Here is a 17,810-nt window from a genome sequence, read left to right as displayed (position 1 = left end):
CCACGTCTACATCCTGGCAGGCTACAGCGCTCGTTCTCCCCACCGTGAAGGAGCTTGTTAAGGGTCTCCATTCGCTGTAGCTACAAAACGGGCGCAAAAAAGCCAGCTCTACCCCTCCTTCCTTCTCAGAGAAAAACTGTATTCCAAAATCAGGTTCTTTTTTTATACCGGGAAAGTGGAAAACATGCCAAGACGCTTTGATTTCCGCAGGGAACTCATGAAATCTGAATGAGCCAGAGATCTCTGCGTTTGGACGGCGTCAAGACTGGAAATCCCAGTTCTAATTGTGACTGAAACGATGCCTGGCAAAGTCCTCCTGCCAACCAGCAACTTGGGCACTATTAAATTTATGCCTGTTATGCACATCAGCGCGTTAGACTAAAATTCTACGTGGTGGTGAGCATGATGGTTCATCCCCGGAGACGTCCATCGCCCAGTAAGGGTGTCAGGCTGAATGTCCTCAGATGCTCTTAAAACGTGTCATGAGGAGACACTTCATTAAGTAAGGCTTTCTGAGGGAGAAAACTGTGTGCTGCCCCACACAAAGATCTGGATATTGGATTGATTTAAAGGAGAGGAATAAATATATTGAGTAAAAACAATATATTTGATTAGAGATGCACCGATATATCGGCCCATGATCGGTATCAGTTCATAAAAGCAATTTCAATTATTGGCTGAATGTGTGCTCTGTATATATCAAATATTAAGAAACATCACCAGTTTGTTGTTCAATATTAATAGTGATTATATGAATTAATAGGATTCAGAAAGATAAGAAATAGTCATTTAATATTCAGAATCTGTATCGGTATTGGCAGATATCACTATGAATATTCGGTTATCGTATCGGTGCAGACATTTTGAATCTGTGCATCTTAATGTTATAGTATATAGAATGCTCATCATTCTGAAAATAAATGTTTTTTCAGCCAGTTTTCTAGTCAGATTAGTTTGTCTTGTTGTATACATTGTATGTATATCTGCATTAATTTGTTAAATGTCGAATTCCGGTGAGATAAAAAACTAACACATAATGAGTAAGTTACTTTCACTGTGTTGATACTGACATTCCTGTCTTATTTCCAGGAAACTTCCCACGGCCTCCTAACTATGGAGGGACACCTGGTGCCAACAACAGTGGCCCCGGCCCAGGCATGGGAAACAGTCTCGGTATGAATGCCAGCAGTCCAATGCACGGGCAGGGTCCCGGTCAACCCTGTGGGTCCATGACCACAGCTCGAGGACCGGGGCACTCAAGCGGAGGCCGACCGTACCCAGCCGGATCCAGCAACGTGGCTCCAACCTCTCCTAACATGCCTCAGTCTGCTGGCCCAGGGATGGGTCCGCCTCCACCCAACGTCAGCCGCAAACCACATGAGATCGGCCCCGCACCTGCCCAGCAGAACCCGGCACCCTCGGGCCAAGCCAGGTAAATTACAGCTTTAATTATGTTTCTGTAAGTTCCCATGTGCCTTCCTGCTTCAACAGGCCCAGATGTTTTGTGTAGTCTCAATTATAAGTGGTTTACAGTTGACCCATATTTACATGGATTAAAAGATATTAAAAACATAAAAGATATCTACGCAAATTATATGAAGGGATAGTTCACCCAACAATTAAAAATTCACTTTTATTTACTCGCCCTTTGGCATTTCATATCTGAATGACTTTCTTATTCTGCAGAACATAAATGAAGATATTTTGAAGAATGACAATTTGGCAACCATCAAAATGACAAACTCTCATTTTATAGCTGCACTACACTTGAAGCAATGAATAGTTCTTGAAGAAATGAAGAAATTCATATCGGTGGGTTTTACAAAGATGGTCTGTTCTACATAGCTGTAGGGCAGATGCCCATTCATGGGCTTTGGCTAAAAATAAAATTATTGCTTTTACAGGGCTGATTTGAAATGCTCTACATACAGTAAACAGATGTTGTGAAATACAAATAGCACTTCTTACGTAAAGTGCATGGAAGACTCAAATTACAATTTATTCAATAAATGTCATCCTTAGGGGTGTCACAATATATCGGTTCCGTTTTCTTTATTCACATATAAATAGGTGGGGGTTTTGGACCCATTCATCCACCAACATTGTGATTGGTCGAGAAAATGCTAAATTAACGATGAATTATTTTGGTCACGAGTAAACATATGTGCCAGTCGTAGTTATATTGTTAATATAACAACTATATTCTAATAAGCTCTATAAAATTCATCCATCCATTTTTTATTATGGAGTACATTTTAGTAAGATAAAACATTTTTGTTTTAGAAAGTAAACGACAACCCGTATAATAGACAGGCCCTGTTCTAAAGAGTGCACTTGATGTAGTGTGTCCCATTTGTCATTTTATGATTTGAAAGAATGCTTACTCTCATTTTTTTTGCTGAGCCCGCACTGGTGGCCCGCTAGCCGTCAGCATTACTTTACCAAAGTGAGGCGGTCAGTATTTGGGACAGGGCGAGATATCCTTTGGGGTGTCAATTCTAATGAAAAGTTAGTAAGCACCATATAGACTGTTGTGCTCTTCCCCTGCTTCAGGCCTCCCTTTGCCAGATCCCCCGTGTACCCCGGCCTGTGTGGGCCTGGGGGGCAGACGGCTTCGTTCCCCACCCCTAACCCCCACTACAGTTCTGGGCAGGGCCAAGGCCAGCGGCACTCTGAGCTGTATGGGTAGGTTGAAGCTCTGCGGCCTGCTGTGAAAGGCTGGACGGCTTTACTCTGCTTAGTTCTGCTCGTGTATGCTAGAAACAAAGCCCACTTTCACACTGAGCGTCTGCATCAGCCTTTCTTTCTTCTTTACCGTGGCTGTGTTACGCTTTAAGCATTAAAGAAGGAAGTATTCTCCGGGGAAACCAGCAGAACGTTTTGAAGCCTCCAGAGATAGAAAATCTACTTCTGTTTGTGCAAAGCGAGAGAGAGAATATTTCAGTTTTACATGACCAGTTCACCAAAAAAAGAAAATTCTGTCATTATTTGCTTAGCTTCATATCAGTTTTTTTATCACAAAAGAATCTTTACACAGAGTGACAGGATGGCGAAAAAATAATGGTGGAATTTTCTAGAGATACAACATTTCTCCACCGTTACCGATACTTTCTGAATGTTATTAATCCATAGATCGACTATTTACATTGAACATCAATGATGTTGATGTTTCTAAACATTTTATATACACAGAGCACAAGTTCATTGCATTTTCTTTTGGTTGACAGGATTCATCGGCCCTTAATTGTTCATTGTGTTTTTGCACAAACTTTCACACTGAATTGAATGTTAAACTTAATGCAGGAATGGCTTTATGAAAAAATGCATTCATAAATAAGAACCACATTTATTCGATATTATATTCTTATATAGAATTATTCTATTAAAGGTCCTGTGTATGACATTTTACGGTAAATGCGACCAATGGCTCACTCGACCCCACCCTTTCAAAGCACTACGGGGGCTGACACAGGACTAAGATGTCGTCACATTTTGCCAAAGTAGATAACATATTTCAATGGATGGAGTAAAACATATTGACACATTGCTCCTTCTATAATGTTTAAAATGCTGGGTACAAATAACCGATGCACACTTGCTTTTCCTCCGTTTTTAATGCTGAATGTCTTAACCCTCTTTGTCCCTGTGTATTTTTTGCTTTCCAGCTGAAATAGGACAATAGACTCTAACCAATCTACCAATGAACTGGCCACTACTTAGATAGAAGCAAAATGTTTGTTTGCTTATTATTGTGTGTTATTATCCACAGGCCAGGCGGGTATCAGGGTGGTTCCTATATGCTTGGAATGAGCACTGGAGGTCCGTACAACCATCCACCGAGCAACAGCTCAGCCAGGATGACCCCTCAAGGGCCCTCCTACAACACCATGCACCCCACAGGTAAGACATCCCTGTTCATACGTATGCCTTCATTCTGGGAAACATGTTAAGATGTTGTGCATCTCTCAATGTTGTGCATCTCTCAATGTTGCAATCTTAAGTGTCTGAATCATCTGCAGGGCACATGATGGGCTCAGGAGACACCACGATTCCCATCGATCCCAAACAGAGACCCGAGCACAAGGAGGAGGGCAGCACACCCACCACAGAGCCCCCCAAGGCAAAGGTATGAACAGACTCATTAAGCTTGTTTACATGCATAGACTTGCAAATTTCTGTTACCGTCTTCAAACTAGATATGAACCGATATATCGGCCAATAATCGGTAAAAAAGCTAATTTACACAGTATCGGCTATCGATAGTTTAAAAAACAGCCAATGATCAGAGCCGATATATCCTGTCAGTCAAAAGAGGACACGAAACCGCAATGAATTGTATTCTGTATTTAAAAAAATGTTAAGAAACATCACCAGTTTGATTTTCAATATAAATAGTAATTTCACGAATTTATAATAATATTGGCAGATATCACTCTGAATTATCGGCTATTTAGTATTAGTGCATCTCTACTTCAAAACCTTTGCTTTGTTTTACTTCATGCTTTGACCAATAGTTTTTGTACGTATAGGAACCTGCAGTTATGTTTTAAACAGAGATGGTGATAGAAAGACAAAGTTATGAATTGCAGCTTTAAACAGTAATGACAATTCGAACCAAACTACTGATTCAGTAAAAGAATTATAATCTAAACAAAACTTGTTAGAACGCATATTTAATGCTCTTCCAGTTCAACCATTTTTTAATTCTCTCAACCTAAATTGATTTGTCAGTTCTTGAATATTGCTCTACTTCTGTATAATATTCAATAAGCAAAGGAAAATCGTTCTCTCACGTGTTCTCATGTTAACGCTTTGAGACTTGATTTCTACTTATACTTCTGTATAGATTGTTCTTCCTCAGCCGTTGCTTTTACTTTCATCAGAATTATGTGGTGTCATTAAGTTCAGCTTCCTTTTTGATTGGTTTGAGATATGACGCAGAACGTTCTCTCTGAACTTATCTTACCTCTCACATCATTGCTTCATTTTAGATGTGCACTTGTACCTCAGTGTCTCTTTTGTCTTGCCGTTAGCTGGCAGCACAGATTTTTAGGTTTATCACGTTGAAAACGTCACTGGAAACACGGGGTACCAAGCTTTGTGCCGCTTTTATAAATGTATGTGTGTGCACTTTTCTAACAAGTATTCAAATCTAACACGCAGAGGTCATTGAAAGATGAATGAAGTTTTCTTTACTAAAGCTCAGAATACGTTTTATGCCCTTTAGACACAAATTGAAAGTGTGGTTTTCCTAACTGTAAAATAAAACTGTTTTGTGTATAACCTGATGCAGCGTGTCCTTACATTTTACAATAACTGTTCTGTTGTTGCTGTGCTACACAGCAGCTTCAGCATCTTCTCACATACGTGTGAAAGAAATTTCGTTTACAAATGTGAGTTTACATTTTGTCCCTCTGTTTTCTGTAACAGGACAGCTACGGCTCTCAGTGCGTGTCCCAGCCTCCCACCCCGTCCCCTCTGTCCCCAAGCCCAGCTAGTTTGTCCTCCTATCAGGGGGATGACAGCGATAGCATTAGTAGCCCTGCCTGGCCAAAGAACCCCAGCAGCCCTGTAAGTGCCTTGCGCACTTTTCACTTCTCTTTTTTCCGACCTTTCCTTTTCATTTCGTTTTGACTATAAATACTACTTGTTTGTCTTTCTCGTTTTGAGAGAATGATTAGCTACATGCTACTAGCTAGCCAAGTAAAACACAATAATTGTTTGTTTAGGTAACTAACTGTTTTTCTCTCAATATCTGTATGTCATTGCATTTGTGTTATATCAGCCACAGTGCTTTTTTAATATCGGTATCCACAGTTAAAAAAAACATCGGTCGACTACAGTTTTTTATTTGGGAAATTTTTGGCTATGTGTTAAGTAATGATAACTCAAAAAATACAGATAAGTGACACAGTAAAACCATTATTTATGAAAATGAATAAAAACATAGTTATCTGGTTTTGCAAATTAACTCTTTGTGTGGTTGTTGATCCTGGAAACTTTTAGCAAACCATAGACTATTCAGTTTATGTGCACTGAATAATATGAAATACAATAATTGTAATAGTTATATATATATATATATATATATATATATATAGGGTTGGGGGGGTCTTGCGTCATTGCCACCTTTTTTCACCCCAATGAGTTTGCATCCCTGTATTATAAACACAAACGTTTATTCTGGATACATTTGATCACGATATTATTATTTTATATATAATAGCCTATATTATAAATACAGTATATATTGCCAACACATGACATCTGTACACAAGCTTTTCTTGCTTGAATCATACCTTGAATGTATGTTGAGCATTGTACAGTACATAGCCATACAACATGAAAATGGAGTGTGTGCGTTCCATCGGACAACATTGATTTCTGGGACAAACAGTAGGTAGGTGGACACACGGCGATATATCTGACTCTCCTCTCATTTACTCTTGTTATTCAGAAGCAAAATTCGGGGAACACGACTAGCGAGAAGATAACACGACTCTATGGCATGGGATGTGAGCCGGAGCGGAAGGCTTGGGTGGATCGCTACATTGTCTTCATGGACGAGAGGGGCACACCTGTTCCCAGTCTGCCGCTGGTTGGCAAAAAGCCATTGGATCTGTGCCGCCTGTACCTCTGTGTCCGAGAGATCGGTGGCCTGGCAATGGTGAGTAAAGGCCAGACGGTCTCTCTCTTATTGCTCTCTCTTATATAAAACTTCATAAAGTCCTAAAGCACAATGATACCACTATGACCTTTCCTTGGATCTGTAGCAACCATCAATCAAATGTCTCAAAGACTATTTACAAGGAGGACATTTACAAAGAATGAACCTGTGCACTAGGGGTGGATCAGATTATTCGTTCGGTGGGACGGCGTCCGATTTTCAATTTTGAGATTTTATTCCAAATCTTATATTTGGAGCAGTTTGGACCCTGGTAAGGACACAGGTTGCATGTATACAACATGTATAACGTTAAAAAGAAAGGAAATAAATATATCTACCATTGAAAACAAAACTAAACCATTTTAATGGCTGCAACAGTTTAAAGAGTCTCCTTTATGTTTTGCATTTAAATCCGCGTTCCAGCGCAGTTGTCAATCAAACTATGCGAGCACCTGAACCACAAATATAATACTCCAAAAATATTCTAAATTCAGTTAATACAGAAACTAAACGAAATATAATTTGCCATTAAAAACTAAAAGGAACTATTTTAATTTGAGGCGCGCTGCTACCGGCTCACGCTGATCTGTAGTTTAGTAAAAGTGTATTAATCCTGAACGTGTCGCGTGTCTGTATTGCACCATAATGCGACACCCGCTTGGGTCCGCAGAAACACACAGGCCACGCGTTAAGTCGATTGGATGAACGGTTCTCGGGAAAGACAGACAAACACAGAGATTCCTGCTTTTATTAGAGAGAAGGATATGTTCAGAAGCCTTCCACATACTTTATGGTAAAAGAAATGTAATAAAATAATTCATTGCACTTTTGCATTTCCAAAGCATAGTTTTCCTTAGTCAGAGAGGTGAATTGGCATCCATAACAGAACTGTCTATATTCCTTATACATTGGAAATATATTGATTTTGTGGTCTCAAAAGTGACATCCATTCTCTATTTGTTGGGTATTATTGCTTCTAGAAATCCTGTCGTCTTTATTTGTCACATCTGTAATGCATGAATTTAAAATAGAAAACTTGTGCATAGACTGATATTTTTCTGATATCATCAGGGGTTTTGTAAAATCTAAAGAGATGATTCTATATATTGGAAATAAATACATTCTCTGGGAATTTGTGTCACATCCATAATGCTGGGCGGACATTTTTCTGACTGTAGGTCTCCTCTTGAACAGGTAAATAAGAACAAGAAATGGAAAGAGCTGTCCGGTCACTTGAATGTGGGGACGTCCAGCAGTTCAGCCAGTTCTCTGAAGAAACATTACATCCAATACCTGTTTGCTTACGAGTGCAAAGTGGAGCGCGGAGAAGAGCCACCGCCCGAAGTCTTCGCCACGGGAGAGAACAAGAAGCAACCACAACAGGCCAAGATCCAGCCACCCTCACCTGGTAAAGGACCTTATTGGCTGAGCCTTCAGTCGCCGGCACCTTTTTTTGTGTTTTATGTAAACAAATAATGTGAATTCTTATCGATTTCAAACGGTTTTTCAAATCAGGCAAGCACCCTGGCATCCACCACCGCCGGCACCAACTTTTTCAATGGGGCAAGCATCCATCACACTTCCTTCAGAAATGTACTTTTCTCACAATTACTCGGATGACTTGTCGTGATTTGTAGAGGTGCTCTGAAGTATCTGTCAAAGATACCTTTGGAGTATAATATTATTTGCTTTGCTTTCCACGATTTGTCTGCATCGCCCACACGTCGCTGCGGTCTGCCTGCCATATAATAAATTCAAAGCTTCTGTAGACAGAGCTATAAATATCTGACGGGTGACTGAATCAAAACGAGAAAGAGAAAAAAGATGGGGAGGTGGGGCATGCGAGAGCTGTCAAGCAGCCAGCTGAAGGATCCCCCCTCCTCGGGCGAATGGCTGATGATGTCACACAGGAAGAGAGAGAGGGCTGTCAAACACCAGGGGATGGAGGGATTCCCTCGGAGAAGATTAATGGGGGAGGAGTGTGGGATAAAAACAAAAGTGACCTCAGCCTGACCCTTTGCTCACTCCAGACCAGTGAGCCAGCACTTTCTCTCTTTCGCTGTGAATATGCGTAAGGTCACCAGCGGTCATTTTGACTGGAAGCGTTGCGGTGTAAAACCGTGTATTGTTTATTTTCGGCACTGAAAAAAGGTTTCACGGCTGGCAGCAGATCAAGGACTGGTTAAGCAGACACTCTTTCATTCCCTCGAACCCTATTGGCTTTCTTCTCTGCGCTGACATCTTTTGAAGCTCTTCTTAGCGCTCTGAGCTGCAGAGGAAAATGTAAATTGGTTTTATTACTTTGCATCAACCGAGCCGTGAAAATTTCAGAAGTTATTAGGGTGGTGTGTCCTTTTATGCAATTGAATTTCTATTGAAATTAATAACTAGTGTATTCAAATGTTATTGGATTATGGAAATGCACTCTGGGAATTGTACGATATTTGGGTTCTTTTCCTCGTGCTGCGAGAACTGATTAGTTTCTGCATTATTTTCTTGTAGCTTCAAAAAGCTTTAACATGCTAGAGATCCAAATGTTTTCCACAAAACAAAATGATGAAGATAAGAGACCATTTAAAAATTATTCTCAGTGTTTTTATTTATAGGTATGTGTTTAGATAAAATGATCTAACTACTTAAATATTTCTCCCAAATTTAAAAGAAAAAATGTGTTACTATTAGGGGTGTCCTCGATTAAGGATTTACATAGTCGAATCGCACCTGTTTGTGTGTGCGCACATGTGGGGACGACATCAGGTGGTTAATAATTGTACAGCGCAACATTGTTGCACCAAAAATATTTATATAGCGCTTTATTGAGTGTTGCTGTACACCCCAAGATGATGCGACCACACACCAGCTATAGATGGAGAGGAGAGAGAGAGACAATTCAGTGGGTGAGGATTATTAGGAGGCCATGATTGACAAGGGCCAGTGGAGGGAATCTGGCCAGGACACCGGGGTTACTCTTCTACCAGAAGTGCCATGGGATCTTTGATGACCACAGGAAGTCAGGACCTCGGTCTAACGTCTCATCCAAAGAACGGTGCTTTTTTACAGTATAGTGTCCTCATACGGACCGCAGGGTGAGCGCCCCCTGCTGGCCTCACTAACACCTCTTCCAGCAGCAATCTAGCTTTCCCAGGAGGTCTCCCATCCAGGTACTGACCAGGCTCATGACTTCTTCGCTTCAGTTGGCAACCAGTCTTGGGCTACAGGGTGACATGGCTGCTGGCAAAATAAGCCAGATTCAAGTCACAATGTTCAAAATAAATGTGTTTAGGGAAAATGACTGAAATGACGGGGAACATATATTCAAAACACAAGCCACAAATAGTCAAATGAATGGACATTTTCCTTAACGTAACAATGCTGTATTTTGGTTATCATGCAGCGCAACGTTCCGTCTAAGTACCAAACTAGGTGCATTTACAGACAGTGTTAATTCATTTTTATATACCCAAACATTCAGTAAGTGACTAATGTTTGGAAACGGTGTACACTTTCATTTGCGAGTCATCTGCGGGTGTGTCCGGAACGTGCTGCTTCTATTTACTGCAGAGACACGATCTTGCACTGGGTCACAGGCAGGACCTCTTGCTCATATGCACCGGGGTTCCGGTACCCAACCCAAAAATGTCCCATTTCTTTACATCATAAATATTTTGGTGGCAAGGTAGCGTGCCCATCTGCTACGCCACTGCCCATATAACCAAAACGGCCTGATCCCCATTGCATAACACCTCTGTGAAGATTCGACTGTGAGATCGGTAGTGTAACCAGGCTCCTCCTATCGAAGCGTCGACTATTCGGGGTCACCCCAGTTTCTATTTGCATTTATTTGCAGAAAGTGAAAACTGGAGAAACTGGTTTTTATATATTTGTTCTTTAATTTTTAATGCACAATGCTAAAACAAACAATCGTCAGTGCTGTCGTCAATGAGGAAATCTGTTAATTGAAATGTTTTAGGTCATTCTGTTCCAGGGACAAAGTTTTTTTTCACAACTGTAACAAAAAGCACCCTTATTTTGAGCATCTTTGTCTAGAATTCTTATTTTTTCACAAACACCACTTCTTTTTTCTTTTTATTCTTTTTAACAGCAAACTCAGGCTCTCTTCAGGGCCCCCAGACCCCTCAATCGACCGGCAGCAGCACAATGACAGAGATGCCAGGGGACATAAAGCCTCCCACACCAGCTACCACACCCCACGGGCAAGCCACTCTTCAGCCAAGTGGCAGGTGTGCTACGTTCATGTATATTGTGTGATATTTAGTGTCTGTTACATCGCTGTGTGCATGTACTGATTTGCTTGTTTTACTCCAGAAGCAGTGGGGTGAGTGTACAAGACCCATTTTCTGAAGGTAGTGACCCGGCCTTCCAGAAGCGAAACACCATGCATGGAGGCAGTGGTGATGCCAGCTCTAGAATGCAGTTTGACCCCAGCAAGGAGCCCTATGGAGCCCCCAGAAAAGGTACGTTGTATTACTATCGGCTGGTTTTACATTTTTACATCGGCAGTCTGATCATCTGCCTCCTCGACACTGTTGTGGAGGGACAGAATTGTTCAGACACTGCTGCCCTCTAGTGTGCATGTGCGGGTAACAGACAATACATAACATTTATTTTTAAATTATTTATGCTTCTGTTTCTGTTGGACATGATTCATTTGTGCATGTTAATGACATTAAAAATCTAAAATTTTTATCAAATAATTAAATTTTTCACAAAGGCTGAGCAGGTCAAATTAAAATCAATAGACAACTACCCTTAATAGCACAAATACATCTGGGGCGTCAATTTGATGTCTACATTATCATCTGCAACATTTTTTTGGTTTGCTATCTGCAATACTTGAGATGTCTCCAGTCAGTAAGATGTTTATGATTTAGAATGCATGTAAAACATTTATCAGAAGCGCTAACCCACAGATGTTTTCCAGCAGACAAATTACAGATGTACCTGTACTATCTGGGTACTTAGGCTTCGTTTTATGGTTTAAAAAATGTATCCAAATATTAATGTAGTATTTTAATGCCAATTGATGTTAATAAAAAGTACTAAATAATAAAATAATTCATATTAAACTGAATTCATATAGCACCTTTTAAACATTACATGCAGTGCAAAGCACTTTATATAATCAAATATCGGTTGCAACTACAAATCAATAAAAACACTTTAAAACACAATAGATCAAATGCTACACATACTGTATAAAATTCTTAAATGTACAAAAGACAAGCAAATCATCTGCAACATATCTATAAAACACCCAAACGTGTTAAAGCCAGTTTATCGTGAACATAATTCAAGGCAAACTAACAAAATGCTATGGATAAACGATACCCTGAGCTTCCCTAAAATCACAAGGAGAAATCACAAATTTCTCAATTTGAGAGCACAACTTTCTAAAGCAAGTTTAGAAAAGACAAGAAAAAGCATTATATTTGACTATATTAAGTTCTGAAAGTAGCACTAAGCCTCAGTGTCATGGTCACCATCCTGGTTCCCCAACTAGCAGAGGCTTAAAAAACCCATTCCAGGGACAGTTTTTTCATCCCCCCCATAGTCAACTTCAATAGAATAGATGCTGAACAGAACATTCCCTATATACACAGAGGTGTTCCAAATGAGTTTTGAAGGTTAAAGTGTTCAATTTTTCAGGTGGTTCTGACCCCTACATGACAGGGCAGATGCCTGGCAGTAACATGCAGGATATGTATCCACGTGTACCACCTTCAGGATTGGGTATGGGCTCACGACCCCAATACTCCTACAATCCTGGCTTTGAGAGGAGGTAGGACAGTTTGCCACTGTTTCTTCACTGCATTAAAACAGTACAAACATATCAATCAGTGTGTAACATCTATGTCCACAGGCCAGACCATGTCATGGGTGCCGAGGGGGGAATTGTGCCACCTGGAAATCAAAACAACTTGGTGCCTTCCAACAGTGATCCTAGCATGTACTCAGGCAGTAGATACCCCTCCCATCAAAGGTAAGAGGTGACAACCGTTGTTTAGCCTTTGTCGACGTTCTTTGCTGTGTAAATCTTTAGAGTAGTATTTTTGGCGTTTTATCGTAGACATGGACATGACGGTTATGGGCAGCAGTATCCACACAACATGGCGTACGGGATGTATCCCCAGCAGCAGGTCAGTGAACTACTGTAATGTCTTCCCTAGAAGTTATTTGCGTGCTAATAATGCTATAGTTTTAGACACTGTATATGTTTGGCTTTGTAGGGTTACAAGCGGCCTGGTGAAGGGATGTATGGACCTCCATCTAAGCGGCATGAGAGCGAAGCCTACGGTATGCAATACGGTGGCCAGCAGCCTGACATGTATGGCCAGTATGGCTACCCAGATCGCAGGGCCATGCAAGGCCCATTCTCTTACCCATATGGACGTGATCGCATGCAGGCTGGGGGGCAGGGACTTCCCCAGCACAGCATGATGAGTGGTGGACCACCCCCAGGGTCCAATTCCAGCGGTGGACCCCAGGGGAACATGTGGCACACCAGGCCTGACATGAACTACCCTTACTCAGGCCGGCAGGGCCATGGGCCACCCTACCACTCCATGAGCCGTGCGGATGATCCAGAAGCCAGGATCAACCAGGACAGTCAGTGGCCAGTTCAGCGCCAATCCCCATACCCAACACACTCTTCCTCCTCTTCCAGTTCCATGGCCTCCATGATTAGTCGCCAACCATCATCTTCCTACCAATCTCCTCCAACTATGCCAAACCACATATCCAGAGTCCCCAGCCCTGCGCCATTTTCTCGGCCTGTGGGTGGCTCTATGTCACCCAATAAGACTCATATGATGACATCTATGAAGCAGATGCAGAAACCCGGTGGCCCGGGCTCGATGCCGAGCTCTCAGAGTGGTGGCCTTCCTGGCCAAGGCTTCCCAGCAATCCATCGGGAGGTCAGTTTTCCGATGGACTCGGTGGAGGCTACGCAGCCCCAGCTTAAAACCCGTCGAAGGTTAACATCCAAAGACATTGGTAAGTCCTCCACACAGGCCTTTACAAGCGGGACTTGGAATAAAAAGCTTTGTAGAAGGCAGAATATGAATGGTCTGTTTGTGAAAAGATTCTCACTGGTTATATCTCACAGGCACACCGGAGGCTTGGCGTGTGATGATGTCTTTGAAGTCTGGTTTGCTCGCAGAGAGCACATGGGCCCTAGATACTATAAACATCTTGCTGTATGATGATAGCACAGTGTCTTCCTTTACCTTATCCCAGGTAAGTTCTGAACGCAGCGTAGTCTGCCAACATTGCTACAATTCCACGTTAAGGGCCAGCAAGCCATTCCTTTTTTCTATGAGTTGCTGATCAGAGACGACATAGTGTAGTTTGTACAAAGCATGATATTGATTAAAACCTTTGTAGAGCAAATCTCACAGCGTTTTGTTTGTATGCTAATGCCTGGAAACGATCGCGGAAGTCTTTCGTTAGTAGAATCAGATCTTTGTCTTTTTCTCTTCTAGTTGCCCGGTTTCCTGGAGCTCATCGTTGAGTTTTTCAGGAGGTGTTTAATAGAGATCTTTGGGATCCTCGAGGAGTATGAAGTTGGCACCGTGGGTCAGAAAAATCTTCTTGGTCCCTGTTCAGAGCCCACAGAGAAATATCAACCTTCCAGTCAAGACCTAAAAAGCCAATTTGAAGAGTTGGACGAGCAATTGGACGTGAACTCTGAGAAACCTCAGTCCAGCGGTTTAGCAACAGCAAACGCTGTGGAGAAATCACAGGAGTCCACGGAGGGAAAAGATGACCTATGTTTTCCATTGGAGCCTAGACCTAAGCAAGCCAGTAAGTTTGACAAGCTGCCCATTAAGGTTGAGGAGAGGGAGGCCGAGGTTGATCTAGTGGAGGATCGGTCCAAGCTGCTAGGCCTGGTTGGGGAGTTTACCAGCGGCCTGCTGCACTGGAAGGCTGGCGGAGGGGACTCCACCACTCACATCCAGACGTACTTCGAGAGACATGAAGAGAAGGAAGAAAGCAAGCCTTTGGAAAATCAGCAAAATGTGGAGGAGCATGCAAAAGACACACCTGAAGAGAAGCCCACCCGGGAAGAGGAGTTAAAAAGAGATGTTCCAGGACCATCAGAGGAAAGTGTCACCGCCACTGTTGATGACGTGTTAAGTTCTCGGCCCGGGTCTTTAGGGGAAGGTGAAACTCAGACGTTCCCCTTCCGCTCTAGAGAGAAGCTGAGCAGTATCATTTTGCTGGAGGACGAGCCCCAGTGCTGGGACGAAGCACCTCTTTCAGTAGCAGAAGACTGGCAGGATGAATTGGCAAGGCGCTGTATTTGCGTGTCCAATATCATTCGCGGACTTTCCTTCATCCCTGGTAATGACAGCGACATGGCTCGGCATCCTGGTTTGGTGCTTGTTCTTGGCAAGCTGGTGCTTTTGCACCACGAGCACCCCAAGAGAAAAAGGATGCTTCCTACGTACCAGCGCGAGGCAGAGAGAGGTCTGGCTTGCAGCAAGGATGAATGGTGGTGGGACTGTCTCGGTGCCTTGCGTGAGAACACCTTGGTCACGCTAGCCAACATTTCAGGACAGCTTGACCTGTCCATTTATCCAGAAAGTATCTGCCTTCCCATCTTAGACGGACTGCTCCACTGGATGGTGTGCCCTTCTGCGGAGGCCCAGGACCCCTTCTGCACGGCCAACGGCTTCTCCTCGCTCACGCCACAGAGACTGGTGCTGGAGTGTCTGTGCAAGCTAAGCATCCAAGACTCTAACGTAGACCTTCTGCTGGCCACACCTCCTTTTAGCAGACAGGAGCGGCTCTTCGCCTCATTGGTGCGGCACGTTGGCGAACGCAAGAGTCAGGTTTGCCGTGAGATGGCCGTGGCCATTCTCTCCAACCTCGCACAGGGCGACCCTACGGCTGGCCGAGCCATCGCCCTTCAGAAAGGCAGTGTGGGAGCTTTGATAAGCTTCCTGGAGGACAGCGTTGCCATGGCACAGTATCAACAGAGCCCTCACAGTCTCTTGCACATGGGACACTCCACCCACCCTGAGCCACCCAGCATCAACATGATGTGCCGGGCTGCCAAGGCCCTGCTAGCCATGGCCCAGGTGGAGGAAAACCGGCCCGAGTTTGTGCTCTACGAGAGCAGGCTGCTTGATATATCGCTGTCCTCCGTGCTGAACTCTGGCGTTGGGGCCATCTTGTGTGAGGTACTGTTTAAGCTCGGCCGCTCGTGACACGCACAAAGGAGCGGGAGCCTGTAGTGCCATGACGGAACCGGCTGGTCGAGCTGAGCCACAGAGATCACACGGAACTGTCGGTGTTATATTTTTATTTAAGGAAAAGAACACAAACAAAAATGTTTTTACATACAAATAAATATATAGAGAATATATATAGCTCCTCTGCCCCATTTCCCAGTTTTCATTTTGGATTTTTAAATGATTTTAATACAAATATTTAATACTTGGTCTTTTCATTCTTTCTTTTTTCAAGTTTTTGTTTCATCCGTGTATTTTATTTTGTTTGTTTAACCAAAGTTGGCATCTGATACCGTTAGTTTAACAGTATTTTGCTCTAAGAATGTTTGTTTTGATGCAGTGTGTCTTTTATTTCGTTTTTTGTGGGACTTTGTTCGGGGAATGCAGATTTATTTAAATTGTGAGACGTTGTAGATATTGCAATGTGTTGCGATAAAAGAAAAAACACAAAAAAACACTGATTTAAAGACGTACATGTATACAGCTCTGATAAAAGCATTGTGCAATAGTTCTTAGCTGGCTCAGAGGGGACATGATGAAATGTGAATCACCACAGGCCGTGTTCAGATGAGACCACCAGTGTTGCACTGTTTCACCGAACCAGTATCTGAGGGTCAAGTGAGTGTTGGTTGTGAACTGAATAGCTTCCATATTAGTGCAGCCGCAGAGGGTTGCATCTCTGACGGTGAACTCAAAGTGCTTCGGTTACCCCTCCTCTCTGTTCTATACACGTGGGTCGATTTGTATATAGGAACTGTACATTAAATGGGCCCCTTTTCATGTATTTTTTTCTCCAAGAGATGTGGTATTATACAAAGTGAGTAGTAAATGCTACATGCTATTGACATTTTGCCAAATAATATAAAATCGTCATTTTCAGGTGAGGGTGGTCATGTGACATGTAAGGGGCTGTTCACACGGGATACGTTCTCATGTGGAATTTTTACATTTTTGATCTGTGTACACATTTTTTAGGTTGTAGAATAGTTCAAAAGTCCAATGTCAGATTTGAAGTAAAGGACCAATCAGATCAATCTGGGGAATGGATTTTAACGTTTAAGTTATTGTGTGAAAATATTGTATGGGAAGTAGTGCACCAGTAAATGCTCTCCTTTTACAACGTAAGAACGCATTCCATGTGAACGCCTCCTAGGACTTTCCTGTGTGACAGAAATTGCAATGGCTCCCTCTAATGGCCTTAGATTTTGTAAATGACAGGCTAACTGAACGTCTGCTGGCGTAAATGTACTTCAATGTGAAAATGAAATTTACCCCAAAATGATTTTAACAAAAAAGTATGTACAACTCTTTGTGTAAGCTCTTTTTGCTCCTTATGATTTGATGACCATTGTTTATTCAGTATAAAGTCTTTATACATGTTCCACATGTTAAAAGTAAATGTACATGAAATTTGGTCGACCACTGTGAATGTTGTTCTTGAGTGTTGTGTCTGTTTCTTTAATAGTCAGAGGGTTCAAACATAACACTGAACATGCGTTTCGTTATAACAATATATTCTAGTGGTGTCGCATCGATGAATCGTGATAAATCGATTGCAAAATAAAGGTTGCGTTAATGTAATATGTGTCTGTGTACTGTGCATATTAACTTTGTATTTATAAACATACACATGCATGCATATAATTTAGAAAAACAATAATAAACGTTATATATAATTTAATTACTGGTAAAAATAAACAAATAAATTAAATATTGCCCAAATGTATATGCATGTACGTTTTTGTGTTTATAAATATGCACAGTACACAAACTTTTAATCTGGATGCGATTAATCATTTGACAGTCCTAATTATAATTTATACATATAAATGAATATATGTATAAATATATATAACGCATATTTCTTATATACTTGAATGTGTGTG

At 41.9% G+C, this 17,810-nt stretch overlaps 1 protein-coding gene across 6 annotated transcripts in view; it reads left to right on the top strand.

Moving 5' to 3' along the window:
* arid1b (AT-rich interactive domain 1B) overlaps window positions 1-17,338 on the top strand; it is a 73,392-nt gene extending 56,054 nt beyond the window's left edge. For 2 of the 6 annotated variants that reach the window (XM_079475261.1, XM_079475259.1), the window contains exons 8-22: window positions 1,090-1,432; window positions 2,554-2,685; window positions 3,770-3,900; window positions 4,020-4,126; window positions 5,431-5,571; window positions 6,458-6,667; window positions 7,862-8,075; window positions 10,770-10,908; window positions 10,994-11,142; window positions 12,335-12,467; window positions 12,549-12,668; window positions 12,756-12,825; window positions 12,916-13,681; window positions 13,794-13,924; window positions 14,170-17,338. In XM_079475261.1, the coding sequence (XP_079331387.1) occupies window positions 1,090-1,432; window positions 2,554-2,685; window positions 3,770-3,900; window positions 4,020-4,126; window positions 5,431-5,571; window positions 6,458-6,667; window positions 7,862-8,075; window positions 10,770-10,908; window positions 10,994-11,142; window positions 12,335-12,467; window positions 12,549-12,668; window positions 12,756-12,825; window positions 12,916-13,681; window positions 13,794-13,924; window positions 14,170-15,900 (4,517 nt within the window). In that variant the 3' untranslated portion in view covers window positions 15,901-17,338. The remainder of the gene's footprint in view (window positions 1-1,089; window positions 1,433-2,553; window positions 2,686-3,769; window positions 3,901-4,019; window positions 4,127-5,430; window positions 5,572-6,457; window positions 6,668-7,861; window positions 8,076-10,769; window positions 10,909-10,993; window positions 11,143-12,334; window positions 12,468-12,548; window positions 12,669-12,755; window positions 12,826-12,915; window positions 13,682-13,793; window positions 13,925-14,169) is intronic. The other 4 variants (XM_079475263.1, XM_079475262.1, XM_079475260.1 and 1 more) reach the window with 3 other exon arrangements.
* The last annotated feature ends 472 nt before the right edge of the window (window positions 17,339-17,810 follow it).

The sequence above is a fragment of the Barbatula barbatula genome, assembly GCF_947034865.1.
Source record: "Barbatula barbatula genome assembly, chromosome: 15".
Lineage (NCBI taxonomy): Eukaryota > Metazoa > Chordata > Actinopteri > Cypriniformes > Nemacheilidae > Barbatula > Barbatula barbatula.
This window is presented reverse-complemented; position numbering and strand designations above follow the sequence as displayed.